We start from the raw sequence: 25,621 nt of genomic DNA, 5'->3' as shown, positions 1-25,621 counted from the left end.
CCAGGACAGGCTGGACAGGGGCATGGGCTCCTAACAGACACTGGGAGGCGACAGACGCTGCTGGTTCAAGTTGCTAAGTCCAGGCAACGCTGGGTGACCACCAGCCCCGGCCCTTCTCAGCTACGGAAGCCAACATAGCCCCACCTATGGGAAGAGGACATGGTGCCACCACAGACCAGGGGTACAGCAGAAAAGAACCTCGTGTCTGGAGAAGACCTGGGGCAGCGCAAAGGCTCATCCACAAACACGGTCCAAGTGAGCAAAAGCATCAGTTGGGAAGAGCAGGACAGGAGCTGCTTTGTCTGGAAATGGCAGGACAGGAGCCTCAGGTCAAGCCTGCTACAGAAAACGATTACAGAAGAAATGTGTTTAAATCTATTGAATCTGTCTAACCTGATCAGATAACCTGTGACAAAGGCAGGCAGGGCTAGCACTGAGACCCTCGCCCCCAGGAGGAAGGCTCCAGGCAAAGCCCCTCTGCTGGGGCTAGGACCCCTAAGGGCCACACCTTGAAAAGAGACCTGGAAATTCAGAGCTGGACCCTCACCCAACAGGAAGCCCAGACACCAAGACCTGAGGGACCAGACATCGCCACCTGCAGTGCAGCTGCTGAGAAGGGCCCTGTACTTCCTCCATGGCTTCCAATATAAACGCCCAACAGGCCACGGGACAATTCCCAAGCAGACAAGAGAGCAAGTCTGGACCAAAAACCAAGAGCATGGAGCCAGAGCCACAGGACAAATTCACCAGAGGAACTGATCGGATGCTCAAGAAATTAAAGCTCAGGTTTGAAAGCCAAAACAAAGTTCCAAAACAGAAAATACAATAACTGCACATTAGACACAGTGAGATAAACTATCCAGTTTGGAGCACAGGTAACAGTAAGAGACAAACACAATGACGTTAAAAGGCCTCAGAAATGTACAATTTGCACCCAAGGAAAGAGAAAAAGGCAGTGAAAGTCTCATCAAAAGGAGCCATTAAAAAAATTAAATTGGCTGCACAGCAAAAGAAACAATCATAAGAGTGAATCAGCAACCAAGAGAATGGGAAAAAATTTTTGCAATCTACCCATCTGACAAAGGACTTATATACAGAATCTACAAAGAACTAAAACAGATTTACAAGAAAAAAACAAGCCCATTCAAAAGTGGGCGAAGGACATGAACAGACACTTTACAAAAGAAGACATATATGAGGCCAATGAACATATGAAAAAATGCTCATCATCACTGGTCATTAGAGAAATGCAAATCAAAATCACACTGAGATACCATCTCACCCCAGTTAGAATGGCAATCATTAAAAAATCTGAAGACAACAGATACTGCAGAGAATGTGGAAAATAGCAACACTTTTACACTGTTGGTGGGAGGGTAAATTAGTTAAACCATTGTGGAAGACAGTATGGTAATTCCTCAAGGACCTAGAAATAGAAATTCCATTTGACCCAGCAATCCCATTACTGGGTAAATATCCAAAGGATTATAAATCGTTCCATTATAAAGACACGTGCACACGTATGTTCTCTGCAACACTGTTTACAATAGCAAAGACTTGGAACTAACCCAAATGCCCATTGATGATAGACTGGACAGGGAAAATGTGGCACATATACACCATGGAATACTACGCAGCCATAAAAAACGATGAGTTTGTGTCCTTTGTAGGGACATGGATGAACCTGGAAACCATCATTCTCAGCAAACTGACACAAGAACAGAAAATCAAACACCACATGTTCTCACTCATAAGCGGGTGCTGAACAAGGAGAACACATGGACATAGGGAGGGGAGCATCACACACTGGGGTCTGTAGGGGGAACTAGGGGAGGGACAGTGGGAGGTGGAGAGTTGGGGAGGGAAAACATGGGGAGAAATGTCAGATATAGGTGATGGGGAGGAAGACAGCAAACCACATTGCAATGTATGTACCTATACAACAATCTTGCCTGTTCTTCACATGTACACCAAAACCTAAAATGCAATAAAATATATATTTTAAAAAATCAGCTGGGTGCAGCAGCTCAGGTTTGTAATCCCAGCACTTTGGGAGGCTAAGGCAGGCAGATCACTTGAGGCCAGAAGTTCATGACCGGCCTGGCCAACAGGGAGAAACCCCATCTCTACCAAAAATACAAAAATTAGCCAGGTATGGTGGTATGTGCCTGTAGTCCCAGCTATTTGGAAGGCTGAGGCAGGAGAATAGCTTGAACCCAGGAGGCGGAGGTGCAGTGATCACACCATTGCACTCCAGCCTGGGTGACAGAGGGAGACCTGTTATCTCAAAAAATAATAATAATTTTAAAAACCAAGAGAGGACAGGCCTGCAACATGCAGATCCAGGCCAGGACCATGCCCAGAACAGAGAAGCAGCACTGTAAGTTAGAACAGAGAGACAAGCAGCCAAACCCCTGAGGATGGACTGGAGATGTCACTCAGCATCCAGACAGAGAGGCCCTTCTATGGGCCAGAGGCAGGGGAGATACACAGCACCCCTGGGTGCCAGGAATGCAGGTGGAGGCCACAGGTACCCGGCAGCACCCCAGGAGCCACCGCTCCCTCCTGCCCAATGGCTGTGGGCGCAAGCCCCGATGGGTCGGCCCCCAGCTGGGCAACCCAAAGGGCCAAAGACCATGCAAGATGTTCACAGCTATCAATGGTCATAACTGTAACTGCCAAAACTGGGACATGGTGAACATCTGTTCTTGAGAATGCATCCACAGTGGTAACCTTAGCACAAGGCACTGCAACTGGCAACAGAGCTGACTTCTCACCACTGGACTCCAGAACAGGAGGAGAATCATGGCAAGGTGGAAGAGTGGGGGTGGGAGGGTGCTGCCCCAAGGGGTGTGTGGGAGGTTCCTAGATAGCTGTGTTGCCACCTGCAATATTTAAAATCATTTAGCTGTATACTTCACATCTGTGTGTTTTACAGCTGTGCACTTCACACCTGTTTTACAGCTGTAGTTCACACCTGTGCTTTATAGCTGTACAGTTCACACCTGTTTTACAGCTGTGCACTTAACACCTGTTTTACAGCTGTACAGTTCACACCTGTGTTTTACAGCTGTACACTTCACACGTGTTTTAGAGCTATATACTTCACACCTGTGTTTTACAGCTGTACAGTTCACACCTGTTTTACAGCTCTACAGTTCACACCTGTGCTTTACAGCTGTACACTTCACACCTGTGTTTTACAGCTGTACACTTCACACGTGTGTTTTAGAGCTATATACTTCACATCTGTTTTACAGCTGTAAAGTCCAGGCAAAAGTCGTCATGGCCAGTTGATTCTGCCAGCCTGAAGGGCCCCCACACACAAGTCTACGGACCAGGGTCTAGAGGTGATGAGTCCCTGCGGATGAGGGTGGGGCCTAATGTCACCCTAAGAAAGAGTCAGAGGAACCCGGAGTACCCAAGAGGGCAGAGGGACAGTGGCCACAGAGCCACAATGTGAACCGTGCAGGGACAGAGAACGCCTCCTCCTGGCCCCACATGACTTAAAATGACCAGGAAAGTGGGCCACATACTCCACCCAAGTGGGCAACACAAACCCCAGGTCCTCAGGGAAAAGCCCAGAGCCATCAGGCAGGGGAAGCTGAGGAGCAAGGAGGTAAGTTCACACACAATGCGAGTCCCAAGAGGAGTAGGTTAGGAAGGTGGGGCTGTGCTTCAGGGGGCACCAGAACCTCCAGGAAACCAGTGAATTCTGAATGAAACCAGCAAGGATGAAGGGTGGGGCCCATCCACTCACAAGTGGACACCAGGAAGGCAGGTGCATCACCAACGTCAGTGGAGGCCACACTGCCTTCCTCTCCTCCAAGACTGGCAAAACCCCCTTTCACACCGAATGGGATTCAACACCTTGGCCCCCTCCCCTCCAGCCCCAGCATCGGGAGCTCTGAGTGGCACTTCCACGCAAACCCCTCCAGGCAGCCCAAGTGTCCATGTCCATCAAATGCGGAAGCATTCACGCCACCACGCCACTGCACCCTCCCCAGATCGCTGTCCCATCAGTGGAGGTCAGCATCTCTCTCCCAGGAGAGGCTGCTCTAATCTATAATCAGAGCGACTTTCAGCCACCACTCTAAAGCCTGCTTTTCCAGCAGAGAAACACCAAATGATGCTCTAGTCTACAACAGGCACAAATGCAAAACTGCCTGGAAAACCTACACGTCAGTTCCACAGCCATCAAACACGTGCTTGCGCCCTGCCTCCTGCTGTCTTTGGGGTAGCTTTGCACCGGTATGAACTGGCAGACGGGGTTTTCCAGGGCTGTGGCTGTGGGGAGTGAGGGACCAGATGGGGACTCGGTCAGGCACCAGCAAGTGGCTCCCAACACAGTTGGATTCCGAACCCTTATTGATGGATGACTCACCTGAAATGCCAGCGGCTCCACTACCCTTTCCTTACCAAGTCATTGCTGTGTCTGAACATCGCATGCCCGCTGCCCTCCTGGAAGCCAGTCTGCAAGGAGGCCTGCTGCCTCAGGGACTCCACCTCTCCCATTTCTGGCCACCCCCTTGATCACTCTAAACAGTGCCCAGGGCAAGCCAGGAACCCTCTGTGCAATGCTGGGGCAGGGGCAGAGGCAGGGACCACAAGGTCCCCAAGGTGCCTGGCTGTTGGCTCCTGAGCTCAGAGCCCTCACACTGGGCCCGTAGCAATGGCCATCCGTCCAGCTCTGATCAGATCAGCCCCTCATGGCTAGGAGTGGTCTTACCTGGGCCCGCGCCTGTACGGTGATCCTAATTTCACAAAAGCCTTATGTTCACTCATTTCAATCCGTCCAAGTTCGTCCGGAACAGGACAAGCAACTGACGCCATCCTTTCTCTCTCACTGCCCTGGTGGGAGGGCAGCCAGCCACCCACATGAGACAGGACAGCACATGGAGGTCAGGAGTTCCCACAGGAGGATGCAGCACTAGCAAGTCCCAGCCGTGCAAATCCCTGGGACCCCTGCCCCACACAGCTTCCTCCACGACACATCACACAGGTCCCAGAGGGAAAACACTCCGCAGGGAAACGCAGCACCTGCTGCCCGACAGCACAACGGAGTCCAGGCCTGAGGCCTCAGGGAGGAGCCACCCCCACAGCCCTCACCCAAGTATACTGCCAGCCCATGGGAGGTGGAGGCCATCCTCTGTTCATCTATTTATTTATCAGCTAACTTTAAAAATAACAGTATGTTAATCTAACCTCTCTTCTCTTTTTACATTATACTCTTTTCCTTCTTACAAAGAATTTAAATTTCCATTTTAACAAAAACCAAGTGACCCAAGGACAGAGTGAGCCACCAGCACTCTCAGAAACCCTCCTCCAGGGTAGCCTGGGGTCAATACGGAGCAGCAACCCTGGCCAGACAACAGGTGTCCAGGGGCCTCAGGCGCCCACCTGACCACAGCGCTGGGCAGGCAGCAGAGCCGCAGCAAACTCAGGGGCAGGGCTGGACACCCATTCACGAGGATGCACTGTAAGGCAAGCTCAGGACAGGCCGGGGTGAGGGGAATGCACAGCCTTCTCACCAGCAGCCTTTCTAACTCAAAAGTGAGCAAAACAGGGCTCCAGGGAACAAATGGCCAAAAACCAGGAAGCAGGACTTCCAGGATCACAGTCCCCATGTGATAAATCTCACTGGAACCATGGGCTGGGATGGGGGACAGATGCTGAGTACATGGACTGGCGTCAAGATCAACCTTGATGCTGACCACCTTCACCCACTTCCACCCCAGACAGGATTTGGTCCGGCCACTGCAACAGGACCTGCTTTTCCATTTATTAGAGAAAAAAGAGGTTAAGTCCAGGCAAAAGTCGTCATGGCCAGTTGACTCCGCTGGCCTGAAGGGCCCCCACACACAAGTCTACGGACCAGGGTTTCCAGCTCTGCAGCCGCACACCCCATGAGGCTGTCAAATGTGTGGCTCCTGCTCCCCAACCTGGCCGCACTGGGGGAGGGGACACGCCGGGTCTCATGAAGCAAGGGTAACCTGTCATCCCCAGCCAGCTCCACTCAGGCTACCTGTACAACACCAAGGCAGACATCTGTCCCTCACGCTGCATCGTTTCAGACAAGGCGTCTATGCTTAACAATGATTCCACAAGTCCAAGAAAGCCCTAAAGCAGGAATGGTCTCTAAGAGTCAATAACCAGGTAAAAGGTATGACTTCAAATGGGATCCTCAAACTCAGGCATGGAAACAGAGTCAGAGGCTGAACTCCCACCAGAGCCATCTCCCTCTTCATCCTGCCTCCCGCAAAATATAATCAAGGTTCTATCGACAGTAGTGACATGAGATATTTTAACTCAAACCCTGATTTCTCTGAAAGGCAAAAGAAATAGCAGAGTCTAAAATAAGTTCCATACAAATTACTCTGAGCCATTAATACTTTCAAGGAGAGGAAGCAAATGACTACACAGCAGCTGAAAAACCTGATGGCTGAAAAACCTCACACTGCTCTGAAGGCAACCGGGCAGTAAGTCTCAAAGACCAGCATGTGCACTCACAGACATGCACAGAATAACACAGGCAATTTCACCGCCAGGAGTTATCCTAAGGCTCACTGTGCATTTGTGCAACTTTGAGAAGATTTAACTGGAAACCACTGGAATCTCCAAACACAGAAAAGTGGGTAACTACTGAACACATCCATGCAGCGGGAAGAGCTCTCCTAACTCCACCGCCTCTTCCATAAAGCACCAGGCCGACAGGACTCTCTCAGCCCGTCTGTCTCAGACTCAGCCTTGTTCATTCCAGACACCCCTCTATGCCAGCAGCACTGTTACCAGAATTCTGGGAAAACCACAAACAACCCAGGAGTCTGCATTCCATGTCCCAAGATGTCTTTCATGTTCTCCACTCAATCTACAGAAATCAAAACCTGGTACCATGGGTGTGGCTCGAAGGGGTGGCCCACTCTCGAAGAACGGGCATTCAGTCCAGAGCCAAGAGATTTGGGGACCAGATGCACATTTGTCTGAATGTAAAATGTGTTCGTGCATTTTTTAAAATTATTTCACTTTTTCACTAACTGACCATCTATGACTCCCCAACATACCAGATAAATGTACAGCTGCTAAAAACATGGTAGAAAAGAATAACTGACCAGGAAAAACACTGACAATATACTGATGTGAAAAGATTAGAATCAGAAGGCACAATACGCTCCCATCTTGGAAAAGCTGCCTTTATTACACATGGCTAAACAGAAACCCAACAGGCATATGCTACGAGATCCTAACAATTCATCGCACCAATGAATGCCATTTCATTTTCTTATTTTCGCTTTCCTAGAATTTTTCCAAATTTTCTGTAACTAAGAGTACTCTTAGAAATATTACTTCAACTTTTATTTATTAAGTCATACTTTTTTATTGTGGAAAGTCTACTTAATGGATACAATTAAAAAGCAACTACAACAGAAAAGCCGGCTGGTGCAGCACCCAGCACACACATGTCACTCGGTAACACAAGGATTCCGTGTCCACTGGGAATGCGCGGCAGCTACAGCCCAAGCCTGGGCACAACTGAGAACCAGCACACAGGACCTGTCACCTGGGCAGGGCTGAGGACCAGCACACAGGACATCTGTCACCTGGGCAGGGCTGAGAACTAGCACACAGGACACCTGTCACCTGGGCAGGGCTGAGAACTAGCACACCAGACACCTGTCACCTGGGCAGGGCTGAGAACCTGTGCACACCACACCTATCATCTGGGCACAGATGAGGACCAGTGCACATCACACCTACCACCTGGGCAGAGCTGAGGACCTGACATAGCACAACTGTCACCTGGGCATGGATGGAGGGTAGAGTTGAGGACCTGCAGACACCACATCTTTCACCTGGGCAGGGCTGAGGACCCACGCACACCACACCTGTTGCCTGGGCAAGGATGAGGACCAGCGCACACACTTGTCACCTGGGCAGGGCTGAGGACCTGTGCACACCACACCTGTCACCTGGGCAGGGCTGAGGACCTGTGCACACACCTGTCACCTGGGCAGAGCTGAGGACCCATGCACACCACACATATCACTTAGGCACAGATGAAGACCTACGCACACCACACCTGTCACCTGGGCAGGGCTGAGGGCCTGTACACACCACACCTGTCACCTGGGCAGGGCTGAGGGCCCGTGCACATATCTGTCACCTAGGCACAGATGAGGACCTATGCACACCACACCTGTCACCTGGGCAGGGCTGAGGACCCGTACACAGCACACCTGTCACCTGGGCAGGGCTGAGGACCCGCACACACCACACCTGTCACCTGGGCAGGGCTGAGGACCTGTACACACCACACCTGTCACCTGGGCAGGGCTGAGGACCCGCACACACCACACTTGTCACCTGGGCAAGGCTGAGGGCCCAAGAACACCACACCTGTCACCTGGGCATGGATGAGGAACAGCACACACCACCTCTGTCACCTGGGCAGGGCTGAAGACCTGTGCACACCACACCTGTCACCTGGGCAGAAGGGGAGGGCCAGGGACAGGTTGGGCTGGCAATGCTGGATTCTGGGCTGACCCATTCAGGTTTCTGATCCCCTCCTGCTTCCCCGTCCATCTGAGTGGATCACACGGTCTCTTTTCCTCAGACCCCAATGATGGGATGTTACTGAACAGGAGACCAGGGTGCACAGGGTAAGCACCTGTGTTAAGATACTGTATCTCACAGCCACAGAGGACACACAAGGGTTTCATTCATCAGACCAGAATCCCTTAGAAACTGGACCATGTGAAAACAGGATTCACGGCTGGATATAGTGGCTCATGCCTGTAATCCCAGCACATTGGGAGGCTGAGGTGGGTGGATCACCTGAGGTGGATCACCTGAGGTCAAGAGTTCGAGACCAGACTGACCAACATGGAGAAACCTCGTCTCCACTAAAAATATGCCAGGCATAGTGGTACATGCCTGTAATCCCAGCTACTCAGGAGGCTGAAGCAAGAGAATCGCTTGAACCCAGGAGGCAGAGGTTGCAGTGAGCCGAGATCATGCCATTGCATTTCAGCCTGGGCAACAAGATTGAAACTCTGTCTCAAAAAAAAAAAAATAGGACTCACATAACAGACAAAAGACTTTGACAGGAAGAAACAGATACAACTCTTCATCCTTGAGTCTCAAAATTACCTGCAGCACATGTGAATAGAGCCTATAAACTGTGCGACAACTTAAAAGCCATCGTCAGCATCTGCACAGGCGCCCTGAAGCTGAGTCAGGATGCTGTGGAATCTCAGCCATCCGGTAAATATGTAGAAACAGTGGTCACTTTTCCAGGCCTGCGCTACGCACAAAGATACAGAAAGCAGTGTGTGGCCAGCACCCAAACAACCAGAATCATTTACGTAAGAAACGCCCTGGGGTGGGGGGGGGGGTGAGGGATCATCTAATTCAACCAATGCTGACACCCGCCCTTCCGCCGGTAGATCCATCCCTATGTGTAGTTTAAGCCACCCACTGCAGCCAGGCCTCCACTCTGAACAAAACTTAAGAAATCTAGCCCCTTATGGCAAACAGCAGAAAGCCACACTGTAAGTCAAGCTAAACATCAACTGCAAATCTGGATTTTCTAATTGTTCTACAACAAAATTTTTTTAATGAAAATATCAAGAGTGAAAAGTTTTCAACATCCCCTAAAGAGCACCTAACAGTTCTACTGCAAGTCAAGCTGGGCATCAAAGGTGATGTTTCTAATTCTTATACGGTGAACTCCAGAGATTTATTCCAAATACCAGAAGTAAAGAGCTAACAAAGAGCTGATTATGTAAGAAAAATACCCTTTTTACCTTTTGAATTTTATGCCAGATGTTCCCATAATACCTCTTTTAAAGCAAGATGCCAGGGCCGGGTGCGGTGGCTCAAGCCTATAATCCCAGCACGTTGGGAGGCCAAGGCAGGTGGATCATGAGGTCAAGAGATCGAGACCATCCTGGTCAACACAGTGAAACCCCGTCTCTACTAAAAATACAAAAAAAATTAGCTGGGCATGGTGGCACATGCCTGTAGTGCCAGCTACTTGGGAGGCTGAGGCAGGAGAATTGCTTGAACCCAGGAGACGGAGGTTGTGGTGAGCCGAGATCGCACCATTGCACTCCAGCCTGGGCAACAAGAGTGAAACTCCATCTCAAAAAAAAAAAAAAAAAGCAAGATGCCCTAACTTTTCTTTCTTTTTTTTTTTTTTTTTTTTTGAGACAAAGTCTTGCTCTGTTGCTCAGGCTGGAGTGCAATGGTGTGATCTCAGCTCACTGCAACCTCCACCTCCCGGGTTCAAGCAATTCTCCTGCCTCAGCCTCCCAAGTAGCTGGGATTACAGGCTCCCACCACCACGCCCAACTAATTAGTATATGTTTAGTAGAAACAGCGTTTCACGTTGGCCAGGTTGGTCTCCAACTCCTAACTTCAAGTCATCTGCCCGCCTTGGCCTCCCAAAGTGCTGAGATTATGGCGTGAGCCACCGTGCACGGCTGGGGCAAAACTTTTAATTAACCTATTATTTTCTAATTTTTCTGTATCCTTTCAGAGTTTCTCTAACTTCATCCTATGTAGAAAAAACAATAATCCTAGCTGGGCTCAGTGGCTCACGCCTGTAATCTCATCACTTTGGGAGGCCGTGGTGGGCAGATCACCCGAGGTTGGGAGTTCAAGACTAGCCTGGCCAAAATGGAGAAATCCTGTCTCTATTAAAAATACAAAAAAATTAGCCGGTGTGGTGGTGCATGGCTGTAATACCAGCCACTCGGGAGGCTGAAGCAGGAGAATCGCTTGAACCTGGGAGGCAGAGGTTGCAGTGAGCTGAGATCTTGTCATTGCACTCAAGCCTGGGCAACAAGAGCAAAACTCTGTCTCAAAAGTAATAACAATAATCCTGAAATATGAAAAGACTGTTGTAAAAACAAGCACGTCATCCTAGATTTTTTCAACACTTCAACCTGAGGGGGCTAAACTGACAACCTTCTGAACCTCGCATGTAAAGCTGTTTCTTTATGCAGAGAAAAGGCAGCCTGAGTGGCTGAATCCTGCCCCCAGAACTCACTTCTTCAAACACTGAAGGAAACGGCACTTTGTTGCTGCATCAGATTCACCTCCTCAGGCCCGAGTGTCATCGTCCAGGTCTGTAAATGGACACCTAGTGGGTAGACCCTTAGAGACCCTCACTGGTCCCCTCTTGGCATTAGCGAGGCCTTGTGACAGCATCACTCAAACGCCTCCATGGTGGGACCCACTCATTTGGTTCCCAGCTCTCAATTTCAGGATCTCCACATAAACTGACAGGACACAAAGAGGCACCACAGGACGGCTTTCACAACCAATGCTATGAATGCCGGGCAGTGACGGCCACAGCCACGTTCTCTGCACAGGGAGCTGACCAGGTCCAAGTCCCTGCACAGTCCAAGAGCAGGTTCAGATTCCCTGCATCTTTTTACCTACGAACAGCAGGAGGAGCTTGGAGAGGCAAACAGGACCCCAGAAACAGCCCCACATGGGCTACACCCCAATGTCTCACAACAAAAGCATCCCTGTCATGTTTGATGAATTCATCATCTACCTGCCTTCCCTCTCACAAACCTTCATGACACTGGACAACCGTGTGTGAGTAAAGGATCTTCTGAGGTGGGGAGAGGAGAAGCACAACCCTGCCTGATCCCACCAAGGGTCACGCTGCCTGGGCAGGCAGGAAACGTGGCTCCAGGCCCAGAAGCCAGTGCCAGGCCACACTCCCTCACCCGAGGGCCCTGCCAGCCCAGCTCTAGAACAGCCTAGACCCCTGCAGCAGGAGTGACCCATGCCTATGGCCTGCCCAACTCCACAGGAGGCGCAAGAGCACCTTCCAAGACTAAATCTGAGACGGTTCCCAAGCAGCAGCCATACCTGTAATGGGAGCCCACAGACCTCGGGTCACAGGCTGGGTCACAAGCACGCTGCTCGGGAGCACTGGGGTAGATCAGCCTCTCTGGGCCCTGAAGGGGAGGGCCTGAGATGTTTCAAGGGCAGTTCAGAAACTCAAAAGAATCTGTATGGACCTCGCAAGGCGTCTCCAAATATAAGACAAGACTGCACCCCAGGCGGTCACAGACTGGGTGGGCCAGCCATGGCAGCAGTCCCCACAGTAAGGAAATGTGCCAGTGCAGCCCATCATCTTCGTAACAGATTTCTGTAAGTGACCCAGGTCATGCCAGCCACTCACTCACCACCACCACTCACTCCGGCCAGGCAAGACCAGGCCTCAGGTTCCTTGCACGAGCCAAGTGGCCGTCTAGCAGCTGACTTCTGTTCTCCATATTCTCCCAATCATCAGAGGATAAAGAAATATTCCACCTGAATTTACCGATTTAATTTAAATAAATAAAATAAAAAACAAGTACCTGGGCAAGAGAGCAGAAATCTAATCCTTCTCACCATTTCTCCAGCTGGCCCCACTGAGGGAACATGAAAGGCACCTACTTTCCTGGCACTTTCCTTCTCCTGTGACTGTACATCACCGACTCCAGAACCACCACTCACTCTCCACCCACTCCACCTCCACCACTCACTCTCCACCCAATCCACCACCACCACTCACTCTCCACCCACTCCACCACCACTCACTCACTCACCACCCATTCCACCACCACCACTCACTCACTCTCCACCCATTCTACCACCACCACTCACTCACTCTCCACCCACTCCACCACCACCACTCACTCACTCTCCACCCACTCCACCACCGCCACTCACTCTCCACCCATTCCACCACCACCAGTCACTCACTCTCCACCCACTCCACCACCACTCACTCACTCACTCTCCACCCACTCCACCACCTCCATTCACTCACTCTCCACCCACTCCACCACCACCACTCACTCTTTCTCCACCCACTCCACCATCACCACCGCCACTCACTCTCCACCCACTCCACCACCACCACTCACTCACTCTCCACCCACTCCACCACCACTCACTCACTCTCCACCCACTCCACCACCACCACTCACTCACTCTCCACCCACTCCACCACCGCCACTCACTCTCCACCCATTCCACCACCACCAGTCACTCACTCTCCACCCACTCCACCACCACTCACTCACTCACTCTCCACCCACTCCACCACCTCCATTCACTCACTCTCCACCCACTCCACCACCACCACTCTTTCTCCACCCACTCCACCATCACCACCGCCACTCACTCTCCACCCACTCCACCACCACCACTCACTCACTCTCCACCCACTCCACCACCACTCACTCACTCTCCACCCACTCCACCACCACCACTCACTCTCCACCCACTCCACCATCACCACCGCCACTCACTCTCTACCCACTCCACCACCACCAATCACTCACTCTCCACCCACTCCACCACCACCACTCACTCTCCACCCACTCCACCACCACCACTCACTCACTCTCCACCCATTCCCCCACCGCCATTCACTCACTCTCCACCCATTCTACCACCACCACTCACTCACTCTCCACCCACTCCACCACCACCACTCACTCACGCTCCACCCATTCCACCACCGCCATTCACTCACTCTCCACCCATTCTACCACCACCACTCACTCACTCTCCACCCACTCCACCACCACCACTCACTCACTCTCCACCCACTCCACCACCACCACTCACTCTCTCTCCACCCACTCCACCATCACCACCGCCACTCACTCTCCACCCACTCCACCACCACCACTCACTCACTCTCCACCCACTCCACCACCACCACTCACTCTCCACCCACTCCACCACCACCACTCACTCACTCTCCACCCACTCCACCACCGCCACTCACTCTCCACCCATTCCACCACCACCAGTCACTCACTCTCCACCCACTCCACCACCACTCACTCACTCACTCTCCACCCACTCCACCACCTCCATTCACTCACTCTCCACCCACTCCACCACCACCACTCTTTCTCCACCCACTCCACCATCACCACCGCCACTCACTCTCCACCCACTCCACCACCACCACTCACTCACTCTCCACCCACTCCACCACCACTCACTCACTCTCCACCCACTCCACCACCACCACTCACTCTCCACCCACTCCACCATCACCACCGCCACTCACTCTCTACCCACTCCACCACCACCAATCACTCACTCTCCACCCACTCCACCACCACCACTCACTCTCCACCCACTCCACCACCACCACTCACTCACTCTCCACCCATTCCCCCACCGCCATTCACTCACTCTCCACCCATTCTACCACCACCACTCACTCACTCTCCACCCACTCCACCACCACCACTCACTCACGCTCCACCCATTCCACCACCGCCATTCACTCACTCTCCACCCATTCTACCACCACCACTCACTCACTCTCCACCCACTCCACCACCACCACTCACTCACTCTCCACCCACTCCACCACCACCACTCACTCACTCTCCACCCACTCCACCACCACCACTCACTCTCTCTCCACCCACTCCACCATCACCACCGCCACTCACTCTCCACCCACTCCACCACCACCACTCACTCACTCTCCACCCACTCCACCACCACCACTCACTCTCCACCCACTCCACCACCACCACTCACTCACTCTCCACCCACTCCACCACCACCACTCACTCACTCTCCACCCACTCCACCACCGCCACTCACTCTCCACCCATTCCAACACCACCACCACTCACTCTCCACCCACTCCACCACCACCACTGCCACTCACTCTCCACCCACTCCACCACCACCACTCACTCACTCTCCACCCATTCCAGCACCGCCACTCACTCTCCACCCACTCCACCACCACCACTCACTCACTCTCCACCCATTCCACCACCACTCACTCACTCTCCACCCACTCCACCACCACCACTCACTCTCCACCCACTCCACCACCACCACTCACTCTCCACCCATTCCACCACCACCACTCTCTCCACCCACTCCACCACCACCACCACTCACTCTCCACCCACTCCACCACCACCACTCACTCTCCACCCATTCCACCACCACCACTCACTCTCCACCCACTCCACCACAACCACCACTCTCCACCCACTCCACCACGACCACCACTCACTCACTCTCCACCCACTCCACCACCACCACTCACTCTCCACCCATTCCACCACCACCACTCACTCTCCACCCACTCCACCACGACCACCACTCACTCTCCACCCACTCCACCACCACCACCGCCACTCTCTCCACCCACTCCACGACCACCACTCACTCACTCCACCCACTCCACCACCACCACTCACTCTCCACCCACTCCACCACCACCACTCACTCACTCTCCACCCACTCCACCACCAACACTCACTCACTCTCCACCCACTCCACCACCACCACTCACTCACTCTCCACCCATTCCACCACCACCACTCACTCTCTACCCACTCCACCACCACCACTCACTCACTCTCCACCCACTCCACCACCACCACTCACTCACTCTCCACCCACTCCACCACCACCTCACTCACTCTCCACCCACTCCACCACCACCACTCACTCTCCACCCACTCCACCACCACCACTCACTCACTCTCCACCCACTCCACCACCACCACTCACTCTCTACCCATTCCACCACCACCACTCACTCTCCACCCACTCCACCACCACCACTCACTCTCCACCCATTCCACCACCACCACTCACTCTCCACCCACTCCACCACGACCACCTCTCTCTCCACCCACTCCACCACGACCACCACTCACTCACTCTCCACCCACTCCACCACCACCACTCACTCTCCACCCATTCCACCACCACCACTCACTCTCCACCCACTCCACCACGACCACCACTCACTCTCCACCCACTCCACCACCACCACCGCCACTCTCTCCACCCATTCCACGACCACCACTCACTCACTCCACCCACTCCACCACTCACTCACTCTCCACCCACTCCACCACCACCACTCACTCTCCACCCATTCCACCACCACCACTCACTCTCCACCCACTCCACCACGACCACCACTCACTCTCCACCCACTCCACCACCACCACCGCCACTCTCTCCACCCATTCCACGACCACCACTCACTCACTCCACCCACTCCACCACCACCACTCACTCTCCACCCACTCCACCACCACCACTCACTCACTCTCCACCCACTCCACCACCACCACTCACTCACTCTCCACCCATTCCACCACCACCACTCACTCTCTACCCACTCCACCACCACCACTCACTCACTCTCCACCCACTCCACCACCACCACTCACTCACTCTCCACCCACTCCACCACCACCTCATTCACTCTCCACCCAATCCACCACCACCACTCACTCTCCACCCACTCCACCACCACCACTCACTCACTCTCCACCCACTCCACCACCACCACTCACTCACTCTCCACCCACTCCACCACCATCACTCACTCACTCTCCACCCACTCCACCACCACCACTCACTCACTCTCCACCCACTCCACCACCACCACTCACTCACTCTCCACCCACTCCACCACCACCACTCACTCACTCTCCACCCACTCCACCACCACCACTCACTCACTCTGCACCCACTCCACCACTACCACTCACTCACTCTCCACCCACTTCACCTCCACCACTCACTCTCCACCCACTCCACCACCACCACTCACTCACTCTCCACCCACTCCACCACCACCACTCACTCTCTACCCATTCCACCACCACCACTCACTCTCCACCCACTCCACCACGACCACCACTCACTCACTCTCCACCCACTCCACCACCACCACTCACTCACTCACTCTCCACCCATTCCACCACCACCACTCACTCACTCTCCACCCACTCCACCACCACCACTCACTCACTCTCCACCCACTCCACCACCACCACCGCCACTCACTCTCCACCCACTCCACGACCACCACTCACTCACTCTCCACCCACTCCACCACCACCACTCACTCTCCACCCACTCCACCACCACCACTCACTCACTCTCCACCCACTCCACCACCACCACTCACTCTCCACCCACTCCACCACCACCACTCACTCACTCTCCACCCACTCCACCACCACCACTCACTCACTCTCCACCCACTCCACCACCACCACTCACTCTCCACCCACTCCACCACCACCACCACTCACTCTCCACCCACTCCACCAGCACCACCACTCACTCACTCTCCACCCACTCCACCACCACCACTGCCACTCACTCTCCACCCACTCCACCACCACCACTCACTCACTCTCCACCCACTCCAGCACCGCCACTCACTCTCCACCCACTCCACCACCACCACTCACTCTCCACCCATTCCACCACCACCACTCACTCTCCACCCATTCCACCACCACCACTCACTCTCCACCCATTCCACCACCACCACCACTCACTCACTCTCCACCCACTCCACCACCACCACTCACTCTCCACCCATTCCACCACCACCACTCACTCTCCACCCATTCCACCACCACCACTCACTCTCCACCCATTCCACCACCACCACCACTCACTCACTCTCCACCCACTCCACCACCACCACTCACTCTCCACCCATTCCACCACCACCACTCACTCTCCACCCACTCCACCACCACCACCAATCACTCACTCTCCACCCACTCCACCACCACCACCGCCACTCACTCTCCACCCACTCCACCACCACCACTCACTCACTCTCCACCCACTCCAGCACCGCCACTCACTCTCCACCCACTCCAGCACCGCCCCTCACTCTCCACCCACTCCAGCACCGCCACTCACTCTCCACCCACTCCACCACCGCCACTCACTCTCCACCCACTCCAGCACCGCCACTCACTCTCCACCCACTCCAGCACCGCCACTCACTCTCCACCCACTCCACCACCGCCACTCACTCTCCACCCACTCCACCACCGCCACTCACTCTCCACCCACTCCAGCACTGCCACTTACTCTCCACCCATTCCACCACCGCCACTCGCTCTCCACTCAATCCACCACCGCCACTCACTCTCCACCCACTCCACCACCACTCACTCGCTCTCCACCCAATCCACCACCACCACCGACTCTCCACCTACTGCACGATCAATGATCACTCTCCTCACTGCTCCAGTCATTTCCTACACACACTACAAACCTCTCAAAGTACCTCTCTCCTCATGTGTAGCTCCTTGCCATGCAGACCTTCACACCTTGCCTGTCAAATGCTGTTCAAAGACGACACCCCCAGAGGACTGACCTCATCCTCTTCTTTCTGCCCCTTACTCACAAGGAGCCATTTCCCATCTGCTTGTCTCCCTGTGCCCTACTTGAGGTTGGAAGCTCCTGGGTTGTTTTTCTCATCTTCTCTCCAGAACCTTCCAGTCACAGGCCTTGGGTATCCTGGTTTCTCCTCCTCCATGGTGACCACCAGGGCCTAGCTCCAGTTCCCTGCATCCCATGGCTGCTTATGGCCCTTCACAGAGGCCCCAGGGCTCTTAGAAGCTGGAGGTCTGCCTCCTTAAACCCAAGTGTCACAGCTTCCCCCAAGCATAAGGTCTTTTGTTGTACACCTGTGGTTTCACCGAAGTAGCAGTGCTTTGAAAACCTAACCGGTGGGCTGGATGTGGTGGCTCATGCCTGTAATCCCAGCACTTTGGGAGGCTGAGGTGGGTGTATCACCTGAGGTCAGGAGTTCAAGACCAGCCTGACCTACATGATGACACCGCATCTCTACTTAAAATACAAAAAATTAGCTGGGCATGATGGTGGGCATCTGTAATCCCAGCTACTCGGGAGGCTGACGGGGAGAACAGCTTGAACCCAAGAGGTGAGGTTGTAGTGAGCAGAGGTCACACCATCGCACTCCAGCCTGAGCAACAACAGTGAAACTCCATCTCAAAACAAACAAAAGAAAAGCTAACTGGTGATCTACGTACCCTTGTGCAAAAGATGCCAACATCATCTTTCCAAAACTGGAATGTCACGCCACTACTTAAAAAAGAGTTAGCTAGGCTGGGCATGGTGGCTCACACCTGTAATCCCAGCACTTTGGGAGGCCAAGGCAGGTGGATCATTGAGGTAAGGAGTTTGAGACCAGCCTGGTGAAACCCTGTCTCTACTAAAAATACAAAACAATTTGCCAGGCATGGTGGGACACACCTGTAATCCTGGCTTCTCGGGAGGCTGAGGCAGAAGGATTGTTGCCCAGGAGGCAGAGGTTGCAGTGAGCCAAAATTGCGCCACTGCACTCCAGCTTGGGAAACAGAGTGAAACTGTTGTAAAAAAGAAAAAAAAAAAAAAGCTAGAGAAAACATCAAATTCATTGACTTGCCCACAACCTCCCTTTCCAGTCAGACACAGCACTCCTGACCACTCCCAGGCTTTGAACAGGGAAGGAGACCTCGCCATCTGTAGAATCCTACTCTCCTCCCAGCGCCAGCCCCCAACTCAGATCACAACCCTCGAGGGTTAGGTGAGCCTCCACCCCGTGCCTATGCAGTCCTTGACAAACCTTGCATCTCAGATGCCCACACTGGATGGAGCATTCAGGGTCCTGCAGAACCTAAACACCTTTCTGTACGCTCTCCACCCCCAGCCTTACGATACATGTTGCTCACAGACAGTGCCAATGAAATCAAGGGGGGATGAAAAGAGGGCCCTGGAGACACCATCCATTACATAGCAAAGTGTGTTTGAGAACCATTTCAGGAAACCACACAGGAAACCACACAACACCAGAAGCGTGCTCTAACCAAGGTCCTAGGCCCAGCTCCTCACCATGAGGAGTCGTAATGAACATGGCTGCAGAACGTGGAGCACATGCCTACATCTGGATTTGGAGTGCGTGCATACACAAGGTCAGGGCATGGTACAAGCACAGTGGAGAGGATACAAGTGACTCCAAAAAGCCACACTGGGTTTACCTGGGTGTTCATACACATTCTCTAAAGCAGACCCCAGTGCTTAAAGCCAGGGACACTGTGTTACATGTGTGGTGATTGGTCAAGGAGGGCAGGTGCCCCACAAGATCCTGCAGGGACCACTGAAACATCTGCGCCCATGGAGGGCGCTACACTCTGGATGCATTTTCGCTGTATCTCAGGCAGAGGTAGCACATGTGGCCTGTTTCCAGCTCTGCATGGTAAGTAGGTAAACACATCAACAGTCCCTTTCACTCACAGTTACAGAGCGATGTGATGCGTGGTGGAAAACACTAACAAATCCAGCTGTTTCAGTGACTGACATTATAAAGCATGGTAAATAACTGCATGACAATAAAACCGACTACATTTCTGGCCTTAAAAGCCCCTTTCCCCACACAAGTTTAAAAAATTATTCAAAATATTCTATAGTTTCATGACAAATATAAAACAGGCTACCATTTTTTACCAGATTTCATAAATCACCACATCTCATCCTTCTGAGAAAGTGGTCACAACAAGTGCTTAGCACTTGGTCCACCCAAGTGGAATTAACTTCCTCTGCAGGAAGACAGGTGCCAGCAGGTGGCTACATCCTGAGCCCTGGCCTCACCCCTCATAGCATGTAGAAGCCTCCCAAGAAATGGGGAATTCGCTGTGGGGATGCAATGCCCTCCACCTCATTTAACTAAGGAGTTTATTCAAAATTATTAACAGTCGTTAAAGATAAGCAAAAAGTCGAAGGCACTACCCAATTGCACAGTGTGGTATCCAAGACCACAACTAGCCGGTGGTGAGCACAGCTTCAGAGATCAGATCCTTCCATCTTTCACCTTCATCCCGCTTCAGACGCTTTAAAAGTCTGAAAATAAACACTACTGTAGCTTATGTGTTATCATTCTGAAATAAAGGCAGCAAACTACAAAGAATTTAGTGCGAAGCAAACATTCGTGTGGAGCATGAAGCAAACATACTTACATCTTTTGCCATGTTACCAGATCCGGGAAATCAATGCTATAAATGTTCACCCTCCCAGAGAAGAAAAATGATTTTTCTGGTAAAAAAAAAAAAAAAAAAGGGAAAACGAGAAATAAGTAAGAATGAAAAAGAAGTTTAAAAAAATAACACATCTCAAAGAAAACGTGGACCTTCCTTCCCAAAGGCGCCCTCCATCCTGGGAGCAGAGCTGGCCAAACAACTCCCACACTCGATTTTAAGTCACCTGGCCAGTCGGAAATGCCCCCTATGGAAAAGTGGCCCTGGGGCCCGCATGGTCACCACCACGACCCCCAGGTCCCCGACGGCCCGCCCAACGGCCGAGGGTGGGGCCGAGCCCCGCCAGCCAGGGCGCAGCGCCTCCCTCCCGCCGCTGCAGTGGGGGCGGGGGCCCGCCACCCACCTGGGGGCAGCCCCGGGGTCCCGGCGCAACGTGCAGGCTCGCGGCGTCCACCCAGACCCCGGCGGCGCCCGCCCGGCTGACCGGTAACTCTGACAGGTGGGCTTCCGGGGTCCGCGCCGCGCGCCTGTCACTAGGCCTCGGGCCGCCTCCGCACGAGGCGCCTCCCGCGCGCGCCGGAACCGGGTCCCCGCGGGCCGCCGTGGGGCGGCCTCCCTCCCCCGCCCTGCGCGCTCCGGCCGACCCTGCCCCCGGCTCCGGCCCCGGTCCCACCTCTGGCGCGGGGCACGGGCGCTGCTGTCGGCCGGGAGGGCAGGACCCAGGGACCCCAGTCCCGCGGTCACCTGGGGAGCCCCAACCAGCGCCGAGCACGCGGGGTCTCCGGGGCACAGGAGCGCGCGGGGCGCGGGAGGGCGCGGGTCGGGGCCGCGCGGCGACTATACACAGCGAGGGCACGGGATGGGACGGCCGGGGGTCCCGCTCGCGCCCCTGGCCCCCGCCCGCGTCTCTCGCGGCATCCCCTGCCCGCCCGCACCTGGCTGCCCGGTCTGACCGCGCGGGCGCGGGCGCAGGGAGGGCGCGGCGCGGGGCGCCGGGCGGCGCGGGGAGGCGCGGGCGGGGGCCAGACCGGGCGGTCCCGGCCGTGGCGGGGTCCCTGCCCTGGGCCGAGTGGCGCCGGGACGCGGGGCTCACCCTGGCCGAGCGTCGGGCCGGCGTGACGTGCGCGCGGCGCGGTGACGTGGGCGGCGGCGGGCCCGCTCCGCACAGCGCGCCTGCGCGCCTTTTCGCGCCTTCGGTGCCCTCCTCCTCCTCCTCTGCGGCTGCTCTTGTCTCCCGCTCCTCCCGCCAGTGCAGCGCGCCCTGGGGGAGCGGGGAGGGGCTGTGCGCGCGTGTCCGTGTGTGCGCGTGCGCGTGCGGCGATGGAGCCGGGGCCTGCGCTGAAACAGGCCGTGCGCGCGCGCGGCGTGCGCTCGGAGGCCAAGGGGCCGCGTTTGTGAGCGCCTGTGACGTTGTGTGTCTGGCGAAAGAGGTGAACGGCTATGTGCAAGAGTGTGTGTGTGCACGTGGGAGAGCGGGGACTGGTTTGTGCACGAGTGTGCATGAGTGTACACTATTGTGTGTGCACTTGGGGCAGCAGGTGGGGGCCGGGTGTCAGGTGTGTGTGCACGAGTGTGTGTGGTGGGGGAGCAGGGGCTGGTGTGTGCACTGGGAAGAGCGGGGTCGGGTGTATGCGTGCCTGTAGGTACGGAGGGTATGCGCTTGTGTTCGCGAATGTGTGTGCACATAAAGGGCCGACTGTGTGTGGGGCTGTGCATGTATGGAGAGCAGGTGTGTGCACAGACGTGTGTATGTGGACACACCGAGGAGAGGAGGTGTGTGTGTGTGCGTGGCACAGAGGCCGCTGCCTCTGCTGGACCCAGTAGGGCCTCCAAGCTCATGCCCAGCCTCCGCCCAGATTCCCAACAATTCTGAGCATCCTGGGTGCTCGCTGGAGGGGGCCTGGCCCGGGACTCGGGAGGGAAAGCAGGGAAAGGAAAACTGCAGAAACAGTTCCATTGCATTGTGAGCCTGGTGGTCCCCAAGCCCTGGAGACTTTATCCACCCTGTATGGCCCCACCCTAGCACCGCAGCCAAGGGCAGGCGAGGCCAGAGAAGAGTCCGAAGTTCAGGTCCACAGCAGGTGGCAGAGCCTGGTGTGTACCGAATGTGGTGAACATCTGCAGAGCACTGGAGGAGCCCGGAGCCTAATGAATATCCACGGAGGACGGGAGGAGCTGACCAAAGGCCTGTCTGCCTGTGCCACATACTATTACAGGGAAGCCCACTTTGCATGTTCTATGCTGATTTGGCCACTCCTGCCCCTCAGGCAGGCTGCACCCCCTGTAAGCTGTGGTCACCTGGCTTAAACTGCTTATAAATTAGCACACGTTTTTTGAAGACTACCAGAAACGCTCATTTCCTTCGGGCTGGTTCACACAAATAGGTAGTTAGAGAACACTGATAGTCCTGAAATGGCCCTGTCTTCCTAGTTCCATTCCTTCTCTCGCAGGAACTCTGTGTGTCCCTAAATTTCAATATTGGAGCTTTGATGGCGACAGTGACACCCTCCTGGCTTCAGGGGACTTCTTGAGACCTGGGGGCTCTGGTTAGGAGGATACACATGTAGGGTCCAAGATTGGAGTCTTAAACCTCTTCCTGGCCAGCACTGTGGCTCATGCCTATAATCCCAACTCTTTGGGAGGTCAGGAGTTCAAGACCAGACTGGCCAACATGGTGAAACCCCATCTCTACTAAAAAAAAAAAATACAACAATTAGCTGGGCATGGTGGCTGGTGCCTGTAATCCCAGCTACTTAGGAGGCTGCGGTAGGAGAATAGGAGAATTGCTTGAACCGGGACCCAGGAGGTGGAGGTTGCAGTGAGCCAAGATCACGCCACTGCACTCCAGTCTGGGCTACAGAGTGAGACTCCATCTCAAAAAAAAAAAAAAACTTCCCCACAAATTCAGGATTTTTATAATTCAGCAATGTTTATATTGTTGATAACTAACATTATTCAAATAAATTTCTGCACGAAAATCACTGTCCTGAGATACTGAACGCGCGCAAGGTGCTGCAGCAGTGAACGTTCATGTGGGGCTTAAGAAAAGGGTAAAAAGTTACTCCCTTTTGCCTCCCCATAGCCACATATTCCATAGAAAGCCCTCATTTCTGTTAGCAAAAGTTAACAGAATTCCCTCTAAAATTTTTGGTTGATGATCCAAATATTTTTAGCCACTGCCTTGCCTTGTAGCCTCTCAATTGGGTTGCTGAAATGCAAACTTCCTAAGCCCATAACCCTCAGAATTTATCCAAGCCTTTGGCCTCCCTTTATGTCTGGAGCTTGGGCTGTTGAGGAGACCAGGTTCTTTTAATGATATACTCATTCAGGTGTTGATTTGCACCACATTCCAGAGGCTGGGTTCAGCCCTATGGCTGGGGCCAACTGTCTTGCTTTGTGCATGCGGGCACCAAATTCAGCTACCGTCCCAAATATTACATGGAAATGGCCCATGCTGTTTTACTAGATGTGAACGTGTCCTTCCCAGGAAAAGTCTTCATCTCCCGAAAGCTCTGTGTCTGCTCCAGAGTCTCCAAAGTCTCCCTGCCAATTCCACACTCCCATTAAACTGTCCTCCCTTTCAGAGAGAGAGAACTTTCTAATCCTGTTTTAATTTTAAATCTGCTCATTACATATTCAGGTTGTCTTTTGTTTCCCTCCTCAATGACATTGATGTTTTCTCCAAGCATGCCCTATTTTCTGCCTTCCATCACCAAGACAAGAGACCTTCAGTGGGAGGACAAGGAGGGGATAAGGACTCATGGAATTTATGGGGAGAGTTAAAAGAGTGATATTCCTGGATATGGGTAAATGGCATTTTCTTGATGTTTGGTAAAATGTCGATAAAGGTGTCTCTAGAGTGTATCGTAAAATACAGGGACATCTGTGTGTTTTCCCAGCCTCCTGGCCTGTCCTGCGTAGCTCTCCTTTGCTCTGCAGGCCACCACTCCTAAGCTCCCACACCCCCCAGACACAAAGACATTTTCCCCTCTCTCCTACTCTTTCCTGCATTATTACTCCTTTTTGAAATGCTCAGTCAGATCCCAAGTTCTCCCTCTCAGAAGGAAGGTCACTTGTGGTCCTGCCGAATTACTGTGCTATAATGTTATTTCTGTCTTAAAGACTGTCACATTCATTTGTAGTCTGAAGCCACAGTTGTTTCAAAATCACCCCTTGGATCTGACAAATTCTAGAGGATCGTATCACCAAATTTATGAAAGTCGAATTTACCCAAATTTACCAGTTTTGCCTACTCCTTAGACGTGTTCCCGTGCTTTGATCTGGAATCATCTCTGGCTTTTGCGATGAGAGACCCCTTGGCACCTTGGCCACTGACTACACAATTCTCCTGAAGTGTCCCTGCCCTGCAGCTTGCTTCACTCTGGCTAAGATGATGGCAAGTGATGTGCTTCTGTGGAGTCCCATGATTTCAGGTGGAAAGATCCATGGTTTCCTGGCATTCTCTCCTCCCCCCACAGCACCCATTTATCATCAGCCCAAGGTGAAGCCAGCACCAGGAGCCTATAGAATAATTTGAGAAATGTGGCCTCACGTGCAATTGAGTACCTTTGGGCATTTCTCTGCTGCCTGCCCACCCCTCTTATGGATTCACCAGGAGGATCTTCGCTGTCCACTGCACACTCGAAAGCTTAGCTGAAGGGGCGTCAATCACTGTGAATAGTGATCTTAACCTCGGTGATGTGCAAATTCCTTTAACTGAGAAATAAGTGGATGAAAATACGGTTTGT

At 53.5% G+C, this 25,621-nt stretch overlaps 1 protein-coding gene across 6 annotated transcripts in view; it reads right to left on the bottom strand.

The window, feature by feature from the left end:
• Nucleotides 1-21,999, bottom strand: part of TFDP1 (transcription factor Dp-1) — a 62,737-nt gene extending 40,738 nt beyond the window's left edge. Inside the window, exons 1-2 of one of the 6 annotated variants that reach the window (XM_035294795.3) lie at nt 21,967-21,999; nt 20,856-20,931 (exon numbers count right to left, since the gene is read on the bottom strand). In XM_035294795.3, coding sequence (XP_035150686.1) covers nt 20,856-20,867 — 12 coding nt within the window. In that variant the 5' untranslated portion in view covers nt 20,868-20,931; nt 21,967-21,999. Of the gene's footprint in view, nt 1-20,855; nt 20,932-21,099; nt 21,524-21,546 lie in introns of those variants that run through there. The other 5 variants (XM_035294788.3, XM_035294805.3, XM_035294800.3 and 2 more) reach the window with 5 other exon arrangements.
• Between the last annotated feature and the right edge of the window lie 3,622 nt (nt 22,000-25,621).

This window comes from Callithrix jacchus, chromosome 1 (assembly GCF_049354715.1).
Source record: "Callithrix jacchus isolate 240 chromosome 1, calJac240_pri, whole genome shotgun sequence".
Lineage (NCBI taxonomy): Eukaryota > Metazoa > Chordata > Mammalia > Primates > Cebidae > Callithrix > Callithrix jacchus.
This window is presented reverse-complemented; position numbering and strand designations above follow the sequence as displayed.